This window comes from Oncorhynchus masou, unplaced genomic scaffold (assembly GCF_036934945.1).
Source record: "Oncorhynchus masou masou isolate Uvic2021 unplaced genomic scaffold, UVic_Omas_1.1 unplaced_scaffold_933, whole genome shotgun sequence".
In the NCBI taxonomy this organism is placed as follows: domain Eukaryota; kingdom Metazoa; phylum Chordata; class Actinopteri; order Salmoniformes; family Salmonidae; genus Oncorhynchus; species Oncorhynchus masou.
In genome coordinates, this window is record NW_027015816.1 from 79,455 (window position 1) to 92,265 (window position 12,811).

The 12,811-nt window shown below is 39.1% G+C and overlaps 1 protein-coding gene across 1 annotated transcript in view; it reads right to left on the minus strand.

Annotated features, from left to right (window-relative positions):
• Positions 1 to 9,545: 9,545 nt before the first annotated feature.
• The window catches only part of LOC135538272 (delta-type opioid receptor-like), a 40,381-nt gene continuing 37,115 nt past the window's right edge, over positions 9,546 to 12,811 (minus strand). The window contains exon 4 of the mRNA XM_064964189.1: positions 9,546 to 10,188. Coding sequence (XP_064820261.1) covers positions 9,546 to 10,188 — 643 coding nt within the window. The remainder of the gene's footprint in view (positions 10,189 to 12,811) is intronic.

Here is a 12,811-nt window from a genome sequence, read left to right on the forward strand (position 1 = left end):
AGAACAGTAGGAAGTGGCCTTGTTATGTCCTGTACTCGTGCTCCGGGATAGCACAGAGTTTTCGTCCCGGGAACCGAGATGTTTCTCACCATAGAGCTGCCGATGACGACAGCTGGTGCAAAGACTGAGGATGTGCGGCCGCTCTTTTTCCACAAGTGGCCTCGCAGACCCCCCGAGGATCGATAGGCAGCGAAGCCCGATGGACCAAAGCCGGCTGTAGAATCCATCGTGGCTGGTGGAGGGGCCGGGATCTCAAACATCCTCACGGTCCGATGAGGGGGAGCTCTGGAGATCTGAAACCCAGTTAGAAGGCACCAGAGAGGGAGACAGAACAGAGGACGAAGGTGCAGGTCCTCCGGATCTGATTTTGAAGTGGAAGCCACCAGGGATGGAGACGACGGAACCTCTGGATCCAGGATGCCGAAGCTGTTTGAAGTCTATGTCCGGTCCTGGCTTCCCGTCGTTGTGATTCAAACATCGATAAAAGATTCTCGAACAAAAAACTTCACAGAATAGGTGCATTAAATTAGCATCATACCATGTAATGACTATGTAATTACTATGCCATGATCTAATAACTCTAATAATTTTCACACAGCAACAGCTAATCAGTACATGATGACAGCACAGCTTCTGTTTTGTTTTAACTGTCCAATTATGAAATTCTGGCTAATGATAACCCGATGCCTTGGATCAAACAAAATCAGTTGTAACCCAGGTTATTGGATTCCGTTTGGAATGTGAAAACAGACTTCTGATTGGCTCAGAATACCGGTGGAAATCTGAGGTGGGTGTAGTACTAGGACCAAGTTACAAGGTTTACGAGGCTTTACCTGAAGCCGATTCATTTCCTGCTAACTGCCTAGTGTCAACATGATGTCACCTATGACACATTCTAATGATGTTTAAGTGGTGCTTAATGCTGTTATCTCTAGCTGTAGAGAGCTTCAATTCAGTTTACACTTATGTTATCAACAGCTATATATCTTTACAAGGGACAAAATGTCTTCAGAACAAGATAAACAGGTCAGATTCGAACGTGGAAAGTCTTCAAAGGGCAGTATTTTTCCACCCACCCACTCTAGTAAATGTATTCTATTGAATTCTTATCAGGGTTAAATTAAACCTCTTTAGTGTGAATTGGATCTCGGGGGAGTCATTTTTCACTATGAAAAAAACAACACATTTTAGAATCATCTTGCAGCTTGTATGTCACGGACAGAATCAACTTGACCAATGTTCATGTGTAGGTTCGTGTTTTATTTAAATTTTAATTTTTTTGTCCATACTGTGGGATGAAGAGGTTGTATTTGGTGTACCTTCTTGGTGCTTGGTGTATCGTCAATACAATTCATTCTTATAAAATATCTCAATCACAATATGTATATTATTTAGATTATTTAGATATACTTCTACATTGTATAATGGACTGTTTATTTGTCTTTAGGAGTGTCTGGATGGTCCAGTAGTGACACTTCCAGTCGAGAGAAGCACGTTACAGCTCAATGATCGTGGGTTCAATCCCTTCTTCGAACGTTCTCTCCTCCAGACCGTCCCTACCCATCTTATTCCCTACTGTCCATATAAAGCTTCATAAACACTTAAAGGAGGTTTTAAAATAAAACAACCGACAGGAGGAAAGCTTAAAAGCATAGTTTAATGGATTCTCTGTCTCTCACGATACATTCCATTCCATTAATATAGTAGTCATTTCTAATCAGATTTGCTTTGATATTTTATAATCTAGCTCATGTGAAGTTGATCCAGTGTCCTGGTCTTATCTGTTCCTTACTGTGTAACAGCATTGTAACAGCAGTGTAACTTTGGCAGCTCGTGAAGCACAATATTGTCTCTACAATCTGTTCAGCCTTGACTTGGCTGGGCGTCTGCAAGATAAATCACACCTCGCTCTCGTCCTTGTTCTGTAACAATGCACAAATGTTTTCCTAGCGCTTATTCCGCATCAACAAGTATGTTCAAAGCCATGGAAAGAGAGTCTCTCTGACTAAAAATGTAATGAGACCACAGAAGGATAATGTGCTTTTATGGTGATGGTGGTTGTATTTAGCATACTTTTTTTTTATTTTTTATTTAACTTGACAAGTCAGTTAAGAACAAATTCTTATTTACAGTGACGGCCTACCAAAAGGCAAAAAGCCTCCTACGGGGATGGGGGCCTGGGATAAGAAATGTATGAATAAATAAATACAATATAAATACCAGACAAAACACACATCACAACAAGAGAGGCAACACAACACTACATAAAGAGAGACCTAAGACGACAACGAACTACAAAACATGACAACAGGGCATGGTAGCGACACAACATGACAACAACGTGGCAGCAACACAACATGGTTGCAGGACAAAAACATGGTACAAACATTATTGGGCACAGTCAACAGCACAAAGGTGAAGAAGGTAGAGACAACAATACATCACACAAAGCAGTCACAACTGTCAGTAAGAGTGACCATGATTGAGTCTTTGAATGAAGAGATTGAGGTAAAACTGTCCAGTTTGAGTGTTTGTTGCAACTCGTTCCAGTCACTAGCTGCAGCGAACTGAAAAGAGGAGCGACCCAGGGATGTTTGTGCTTGAGGGACCTTTAACAGAATGTGACTGGCAGAACGGGTGTTGTATGTGGAGGATGAGGGCTGCAGTAGATATCTCAGATAGGGGGGAGTGAGGCCTAAGAGGGTTTTTATGAATAAGCATCAACCAGTGGGTCTTGTGACGGGTATACAGAGATGACCAGTTTACAGAAGAGTATAGAGTGCAGTGATGTGTCCTAGAAGGAGCGTTGGTGGCAAATCTGATGGCCAAATGGTAAAGAACATCTAGAGCATCTAGAGCTCGAGAGCACCCTTACCTGCCGATCTATAAATGATATCTCCGTAATCTAGCATGGGTAGGATGGTCATCTGAATCAGAGTTAGCTTGGCAGCTGGGGTCTAAAAGAAGTGATTACGATAGAAGAAACCAAGTCTAGATTTAACTTTAGCCTGCATCTTTGATATGTGCTGAGAGAAGGACAGTGCACCGGCTAGCCATACTTCCAAGTACTTGTATGAGGTGACTACCTCAAGTAATAACACCTGTGGGAAGAGGGGCATTCTTCTTACCAAACCAAATGACCTTTGTTTTGGGAGGTGTTCAGAACAAGGTTAAGGGTAGATAAAACATGTTGGGCACTAAGAAAGCTTTGTTGTAGAGCATTTAACACAAACTCCGGGGAGGGGCAAGCTGAGTATAAGACTGTATCATCTGTATATAAATGGATGAGAGCTCTTCCTACTGCCTGAGCTATGTTGTTGATGTAAATTGAGAAGAGTGTGGGGCCTAGGTTTAAGTCTTGGGGTACTCCCTTGGTGTCAGGCAATTGCTGAGACAGCATATTTTCTGACTTTATACACTGCACTCTTTGAAAGAGGTAGTTAGCAAACCAGGCCAAAGACCCCCCAGAGACATCAATACTCTTTAGCCGGCCCACAATAATGGAATGGTCTACCGTATCAAAGGCTTTGTCCAAGTCGATACAAATAGCAGCACAATATTGCTTAGAATCAAGGAATCTTAGAATTAAGGAATCTTAGAATCAAGGAATCAAGGAATCTTAGAACTTAAGGCCCTAGGTATAGCCAGTCTTTAATTTTTAGATAGCGTACATCTCCTGCATCTCGCTCTTTTTTTTCCGCACAAAGCAAATAATGACATACTAATGGGCATTTTATTACAAATTACAATGGTATTTAATTGTTTACTTGTTTTTTTAAATTCAATAAGCCCTGTCTCTTGCTCAATAAGCCATGTCTCTTGCTCAAAAAGCCCTGTCTCTTGCTCAATCAGCCCTGTCTCTTGCTCAATCAGCCCTGTGTCTTGCTCAATCAGCCCTGTCTCTTGCTCTATAAGCCCTGTGTCTTGTTCAATCAGCCCTGTGTCTTGCTCAATCAGCCCTGTGTCTTGCTCAATCAGCCCTGTCTCTTGCTCAATCAGCCCTGTCTCTTGCTCAGTCAGCCCTGTGTCTTGCTCAATCAGCCCTGTGTCTTGTTCAATCAGCCCTGTCTCTTGCTCAATCAGCCCTGTCTCTTGCTCAATCAGCCCTGTGTCTTGTTCAATCAGCCCTGTCTCTTGCTCAGTCAGCCCTGTGTCTTGCTCAATCTGCCATGTGTCTTGTTCAATCAGCCCTGTCTCTTGCTCAGTCAGCCCTGTGTCTTGTTCAATCAGCCCTGTCTCTTGCTCAGTCAGCCCTGTGTCTTGCTCTATCAGCCCTGTGTATTGCTCAATCAGCCCTGTCTCTTGCTCAATCAGCCCTGTCTCTTGCTCTGTAAGCCCTGTGTCTTCACTGCATTTCTCCTGTTGCATTTTGATCACACCAACCAAAAAAAAACAACATTACTAAATTGCGTTTTATTACTCAAATATTTAATATATATTTTGTAAACTTTATTTTTCAAATGATGTTGATGTGCTTATGACTAATCGGCTACAATGTGTTGATTCATAGTGGCCTGACAAGACAAGGGTGTGATAGTCATGCATTAGTAATGTGTCACACAGCTTCTCTGGAAATAACCGTTTGTGTTTAGCCCCTGAGGGGGGGACATCAGTGCAGCACCACACAGCCAGGCATGAAACCACCTTTTTAACTCTAACTGCAAAACTGAGGAATATACTGCAGTATTTATATATAGAAGATTTATGTTCTGTATCAGTTTTATTTCAATTGTAACCACAACTTTGTAATTAATGTATAATAAAATCACTAAGACAATATTCTTCACATAAATGACAATGTCATCTGAAGGATCTTGATTCTAGAGGCTGGTGAAGTGCTGTCGGTAGGACAAAAAAATACAACTCAGAATTTTATTTTTTGGAGCATTTAAAAAAAACGATTACAAACACAGTGGTGCTTACATAGTTGTTTTAGAAAAATAAGAACAACAAGGTGTGAAAACACTTAACCTTAACACACAAGAACAACAAGATGTGAAAACACTTAACCTTAACACACAAGAACAAACAAGATGTGAAAACACTTAACCTTAACACACAAGAACAAACAAGATGTGAAAAACACTTGAATCCAACACACAAGAACAAACAAGATGTGAAAACACGTAACACATAAGAACAAACAAGATGTGAAAACACGTAACACATAAGAACAACAAGATGTGAAAACACGTAACACATGAGAACAACAAGATGTAAAAACACGTAACACATAAGAACAACAAGATGTGAAAACACGTAACACACAAGAACATCAATATGTGAATACACTTAACCTTAACACACAAGAACAAACAAGATGTAAAAACACTTAACCTTAACACACAAGAACAAACAAGATGTAAAAACACTTAACCTTAACACACAAGAACAAAACAAGATGTGAAAACACGTAACACACAAGAACAAAACAAGATGTGAAAACCTACGTAACACATGAGAACAACAAGATGAAAACACGTAACACACAAGAACAACAAGATGTAAAAACACGTAACACATAAGAACAACAAGATGTGAAAACACGTAACACACAAGAACAACAAGATGTGAAAACACGCAACATAAGAACAACAAGATGTGAAAACACGTAACACACAAGAACAAACAAGATGCAAAAACACTTAGCCTTAACACACAAGAACAAACAAGATAAAAACACTTAGCCTTAACACACAGAACAAACAAGATGTGAAAACACGAGCACATAAGAACAACAAGATGTGAAAAACACGTAACACATAGAGAACAACAAGATGTGAAAACACGTAACACATAGGAGAACAACAAGATGTGAAAACACGTAACACATAAGAACAACAAGATGTGAAAACACGTAACACATGAGAAACAAGATGTGAAAACCGTAACACATGAGAACAACAAGATGTAAAAACACGTAACACATAAGAACAACAAGATGTGACCCGTAACACACAAGAACAACAAGATGTGAAAACCACGTAACACATAAGAACAACAAGATGTGAAAACACGTAACACACAAGAACAAACAAGATGTAAAACACTTAGCCTTAACACACAAGAACAAACAAGATGTAAAAACACTTAGCCTTAACACACAAGAACAAACAAGATGAAAACACGAGCACATAAGAACAACAAGATGTGAAAACCGTAACACATGAGAACAACAAGATGTGAAAACACGTAACACATGAGAACAACAAGATGAAAACACGAATACATAAGAACAACAAGATGTGAAAACACGTAACACATGAGAAAACAAGATGAAAACACGTAACACATGAGAACAACAAGATGTAAAAACATGTAATATATATGAAAATAACAGATGTGAAACATCGAATACACAAGAACAACAAGATGTGAAAACACGAACACTATAAGAACAACAAGATGTGAAAACACGCAACACACAAGAACAACAAGATGTGAAAACACGTAACACATAAGAACAACAAGATGTGAAAAACACGTAACACATGAGAACAACAAGATGTGAAAACATAAATACATTAGAACAACAAGATGTAAAAACACGAATACATGAGAACAGGGGACAATTAACAACTATAATCCATTGCACTAACGTGAAACTAATCTGAAAAACCATGGACAATAATGTACACGGAGTACATGGGGTACAATACAATATAACCAGGAAGGAAAACATCTAAGGTGTAAAACTGCAGTATTTACATATTGAGTATTTATGTCCTGCATCGGATCACAAACGGTTTGTTTTAACTATAACCACAATTTTGTAACTTACGTTATCGTTACATCAATAACTTAACATGTGTCATTCGTGACATAAATTATACTGTCATTTTGTCATCCAAAATAAGTATACTTTGTAAGTATTTTTTTTAATAAAAAGTTCTCTCTAATTTTAGTTTTGGGTCAGCTAAATTTTCAAAACAAAATAGGAAAAGGAACAAAGTGCCAGTAGACGTCATACTTGGTATACTACGCTGTATGCCGATGGAGAACATATTTGACTGCTGAAACGACCAAAATAAAGGTTTAACATAAATTATGTAATATCCATAATAATATATAATAACTCACCTGATAATATGATAGCGCAGTATAATAACACTTGTATACCTCCATGTTGTAGAGTGGAGACAACAAATATAAGCTGTGAATATGATAGTTAATGTGTGGTTTTAAGTAGTGGTGTGTATAGGACAATTCTTCATCATATGTCACATAGGTGTTAAATTCATTCAATATACTTCATTATTTGCTTACTTTACTTGACATTAAAACATAACCCGCAAAGCCCCTTTCGTTTGGGTGGCCTAATTGGCCACACCCATCTCCTCTTCAAAATATTCCTTGTCTCAAATCAATACAGAATTATACTTCAGTTCTCATCAATTCATCGTCCATTTCCTCACTAAAAAAGAGTCCCGATGGTGCTTAGCAAATACCTTAAAAACAAAATAACACATTTTTATAAATGTGAGAACATCCAACGACAATAATAATATATATTTTTAAATACACTACTGCAAAATCACACTGACTTATTTTGATCCGTATCAGTGAGTAAAAAAAACACTCTTTTCCTACCGTCTCCCCGGTCTGAAGATTTACTTCAACATCAATAGTATTACTGTTGATTTTCCAAGAAGTATCTTATAACAATAGTATAAGTATCTGAATGTATCTGAGTATCCCCCTTGATAGAAGTCTCCCGAGTGGCGCAGCGGTCTAAGGCCCTGCATCTCAGTGCTAGAGGTTCAATTCCAGGCTGTGTGTCATGCCCTGACCATAGAGAGCCATTGATTCTCTATGGTGTAGTGGGTCAGGGCATGACTAGGGGGTGTTCTAGTATATCTGTCTATGTTGTGTTCTAATTTATTTTTCTATGTTGGTGTTTTGTATGATTCCCAATTAGATGCAGCTGGCTACAGATGTCTCTAATTGGGGATCATATTTAGGTAGTTATTTTTCCCACCTGTGTTTGTGGGATCTTGTTTATGTGTAGTTGCCTGTGAGCACTCCATTGTCTTCACGTTTCGTTCATTCTTTAGTTTTTTTGTGCATTTCAGTTAATAAACATGTGGTCACCATATAACGCTGCACCTTGGTCCGATAATTCTTACGACGAACGTGACACTGTGTGTCAACCGGCCGTGACTGGGAGTCCCATAGGGCGTCGCACAATTTGCCCAGCTTCGCCCAGGTTAGGGTTTGTCCGAAGTAGGCCGTCATTGTAAATAATTTGTTCTTAACTGACTTGCCTAGTTACATTTAAAACAATAAAACATATATATGCCGCCATGTCTCCAAATGCATGTGTATTTCTTATTTAAATACTTTATATCTGTGTATTTAAGTATTTTCAAAAACACAGCTCAAAAGCAGAACTTTTTTTCGGTATTTGAATAGTTTTTTCTAAAAATCAAATACATGCCCTAAAAAATACTTATTTTAAATATTATTTTCAAATACCTCGTTGGGTTGAATGCATGGGGGGTATATTTCAGTCCGTGTATTTGAGTATTTTCAAATGCTTTCCGTGTGTATTTCCAAATACAATCCAATATTCAACTACGTGTTTTTTTAATAACAAGATTATCTGAAGATGTTCAGAAATATATTGAAAAGTAATTGAAATACCTGAAATAGTATTTGAACCCAGCAAACTGGTCCAGTCAACGAAGTCAATGACTCAATTACCCAGGGTGCCTCTGGGACACAGATTGAACAAGGCAAGCTCACTCAATCCCAGTCATTTTCAGGGAAACAGTCTGAGGTCATCGGTCAAATCTATGCTACACAACCCTGGCAGAGACGCATTAAAAAAATACTACAGTATACTGTAGAATACTATACTGTACACTGTAGTGTCCCTCAATCATTTGAAGTACTTACTATAGAATGTTGTAGTATACTGTAGAATACTATAGTAAATACTACAGTAATGTCTGCAAAAACACTACAGTTTTCTGATTGCATATGACCTGCCCATTCCCCTCCCCCATATTGCTATACTACAGTATTCACTGTCGTGTTTTTGCAGGTTTACTACAGTGAAGTAAGCGAGAGAGAGAGAGAGAGAGAGAGAGAGAGAGAGAGAGAGAGAGAGAGAGAGAGAGAGAGAAAGAGCGAGAGAGAGAGAGACAGAGACAGAGAGAGAAATATTGATTATTTGAATGTGGTTAAAGCATGTATGAGAGAGAAAGAGATACACAGTCCTTTTGATACTTCCATTATGAACAATCTCAGTCCATTCTCAGAGTAGCTCGGCTTACACAGCGATTCAGTAAACACTTGGCTACCACAGGATCAATGATTCTTAGTGATGGTGAAGCAGGTACAGTCAGTCGGGTAATCCATCCACTAACACACAGTACCACTTCTGTTCCCTGGAAAGATAGCTACTGTCGTTCAGCTACTTTAACTTCAGTAATTCATAAAATGCTCAAGTTCGTCAAAGAACGAAAACAGTTGTCTTATTGGGACAAACAGATGTCCTACCCATTCACACGTACAGTATGCGAGTGGCAATGCCTCTATTATTACATGGCTGTGCTGCGGTAGTTTGGGTCGGTGGACACGCTGGCGCCGTCTGTCTTGACCACAGTGGTCTTGGAGGAGTTCTGCTGCGAGCTCCTCAACTCCTTCCTGTGACAGAGACGCTCGCGGTAGTTCTGAGCGAAGATGAGCAGCATCAGAGGGTTGATGCAGCTGTGGGAATAACTCAGACAGATACTGATGTTGTAGACATAGACGAAGGTGTTGGTTGGCCTGTTGTTGCTCAAGTTAATCACCTGGATCACGTGATACGGGCTCCAGCACACCAGGAAGAGCGCAATGACCATCACCACGGTCTTGGTGGCGCGCTTCGCCCAGACAGTCTGTTTACGCTTGACTCGGCGGATGGATCTGAAGACGTGGTAGAGGGTGAGGGAGTAGAAGGTGGAGATGATGATGAGAGGGAAGATGAAGCCCAGGATGGACTGGTAGAGAGTGTACCAGTACATGTCCTCAGGCCCGTCCAGAAACATCATGCATATCTCCAGGTCGCTCTTCCTCACCACCATGGCGTAGATCATGACGGGCACGGTCAGCAGGAAGCTGCCGACCCACACCAGGATGTTGATGATGATGGTCCACTGGATGGTCCGCTTCTCTGAGGTGGGGTGGACGATGGCAATGTATCTGGGGTTAGAAACAAAGAGAAACATCAGTTAGAGGTCAGGGGTTAGGTTATGTACCTGGGCTATGCCCTAATTGCACTTTTGACCACAGCCCATTCCTTACACAGTGGTTCCAAACTTCTTCCATTCATTAAGAATGATGGAGGCCTCTGTTTTCTTCGGGACCTTCAATGCTGCAGACATTTTGTTTTTGTACCATTTCCCAGATCTGTGCCTCGACAGAATCCTGTTCTCGGAACTCAATTCCTTTGACCTTGTGGCTTGATTTTTGCTCTGTCATTCACTGTGAAATCTGGGACCTTAAATAGACAGGTGTGTGCCTTTTCAAATCATGTCCAAACTATTGAATTTACCACAGGTAAATCAAGTTGTAGAAACATCTCAAAGATAATCAATGGAAACAGGATGCAACTGAGCGCAATTTCGAGTCTCATAGCAACGGGTCTGAATAGTTATTTGAATAAGGTATTTATTTATTATTATTTTTTTGTTTGTTATACATTTGCAAAAATAAAATAAAAAACAACATATTTTCACTTTGTCATAATGGGTTATTGTGTGTAGATTGATGAGGAACATTTTTTAGATAAAAAAACAAACATTTTAGAATAAGCCTGTAACGTAACAAAATGTGGAAAAAGGAAAGTGGTCTGTATACTTAGTAGTACAGTGCACTACTGTTCACCACTACTGCACTACTGTTCACCAGGGCCCATACCAGATCAAACGTAGGGCATTATATAGGGAATAGGGTGGCATTTGCTGGAAACATAACGGTATCTCTACAGGAATCATTCAGCAGACTCCATTGTGAAGCTGTTGTGTTGTTTCAATAACACCCATTACTTTTTACCCCAGGCCAGTCTAGTCCAGACAAAACCATGTGAATGCACAGACATACACCCCCCCTCAAAACATAACTAAGTCATATTTGTCTACTGGTATTTGTCAGTAAAGCGAACAGTAATGTATTAACCTGGGAGAAAAAAATACTCTGTTTGAATGTCGCCTATTCATAGGGTCTATAGTAACATTTGTGAGAGCAGTCAGACTCTAATCATGATGTGACATTAAATAAATGGGGCGGCAGGGTGGCCTAGTGGTTAGAGCGTTCAAACCCCCGAGCTGACAAGGTACAAATCTGTCGTTTAACTGGCAGTTAACCCACTGTTCCCAGGCCGTCATTGAAAATAAGAATTTGTTCTTAACTGACTTGCCTGGTTAAATAAAGGTCAAATAAAATAAAAATCTAATAATGTCATGTGTGCATCAGTTGGTAAGATCATGGATGCATCATAAGAATATCCTTGAGAATTCCCTATATAAGAATTCCCTATATACAGTAGTTCACTACTTTTGACAAGAGATCATAAGGTGTCGTCAGTAATAGTGCACTACAAAGGCATTAGGGTGCCACATGGAATGCAAATCTATGGACACTGGGCCCATGCCCAAAGTCATGGGTTCAATTCCTTCAAGGATCACATACACATTAAGAAATTAATTCCTTCACTGTACTGTACGTCGCCAGGAGGTAAATTTGCCGGCAATTTATTCATGTAAATGTAGGCTGACAATAAGGGTGTGGTCTATGTAACAGAGTCTTCTAGTGTACTGAATATTCATGTATTTATGTACTGTATAGTCTTCATGTAATTGTAGAATAGTATTCATGTATTCATGTACCGTATAGTCTTCATGTACTGTATAGTATTCATGTATTTATGCACTGTATAGTCTTCACGCAACCGTAAGGTGGATTCCATGCACTGTATAGTTTTCATGTGCCGTATGATATTCATGTACTCTATAATATTAATGTATTCATGTACTGTATAGTATTCATGTACTGTATAGTATTCATGTACTTATATTATTAATGTATTCATGTACTGTATAGTATTCATGTACTGTATAGTATTCATGATTTCATGTACTGTATAGTATTCATGTACTCTATATTATTAATGTATTCATGTACTGTATAGTTTTCATGTACTGTATAGTATTCATGATTTCATGTACTGTATAGTATTCATGTACTCTATACTATTAATGTATTCATGTACTGTATAGTTTTCATGTACTGTATAGTATTCATGTTTTCATGTACTGTATAGTATTCATGTTTTCCAATGACTTTCTGTCTTTTTTGGATGAATTGAGCTGGGAGCTAAAGAAAGTCACGTATAAACTGTAATGAATAAGTAAATAAAGTTAGACTGATGACTGGCGTACTGCTTGATGTTCAACATGAACTGAATCACATGTACGTACCAAATAGCACCCTATTCCCTGTGTAATGCACTACTTTTCACCAGAGCCCTATGAGCCCTTGTAGAAAGTTGTGCACTACGTAGGAAAAAGTAATGTATTTGGGATGCAATAAATCCTAAAATAAACGATCAGAGATGCTGTTTACTGGTGATGTTAATCAAAGTAAAGTCTATAGCCATCTGCTGTACTATGCTGTACTTAACGACCCTGTGTCACGTACGTCAATGAAATAATGAAAATAATCCTACAGCCATGTCTCATCGGATAATTAAAAAGGAAGAATTTATTCTGCGCTGGTTATGTCTTTCATGATACGACTGAATACATCCAAGGCAGGCCAAGGGATG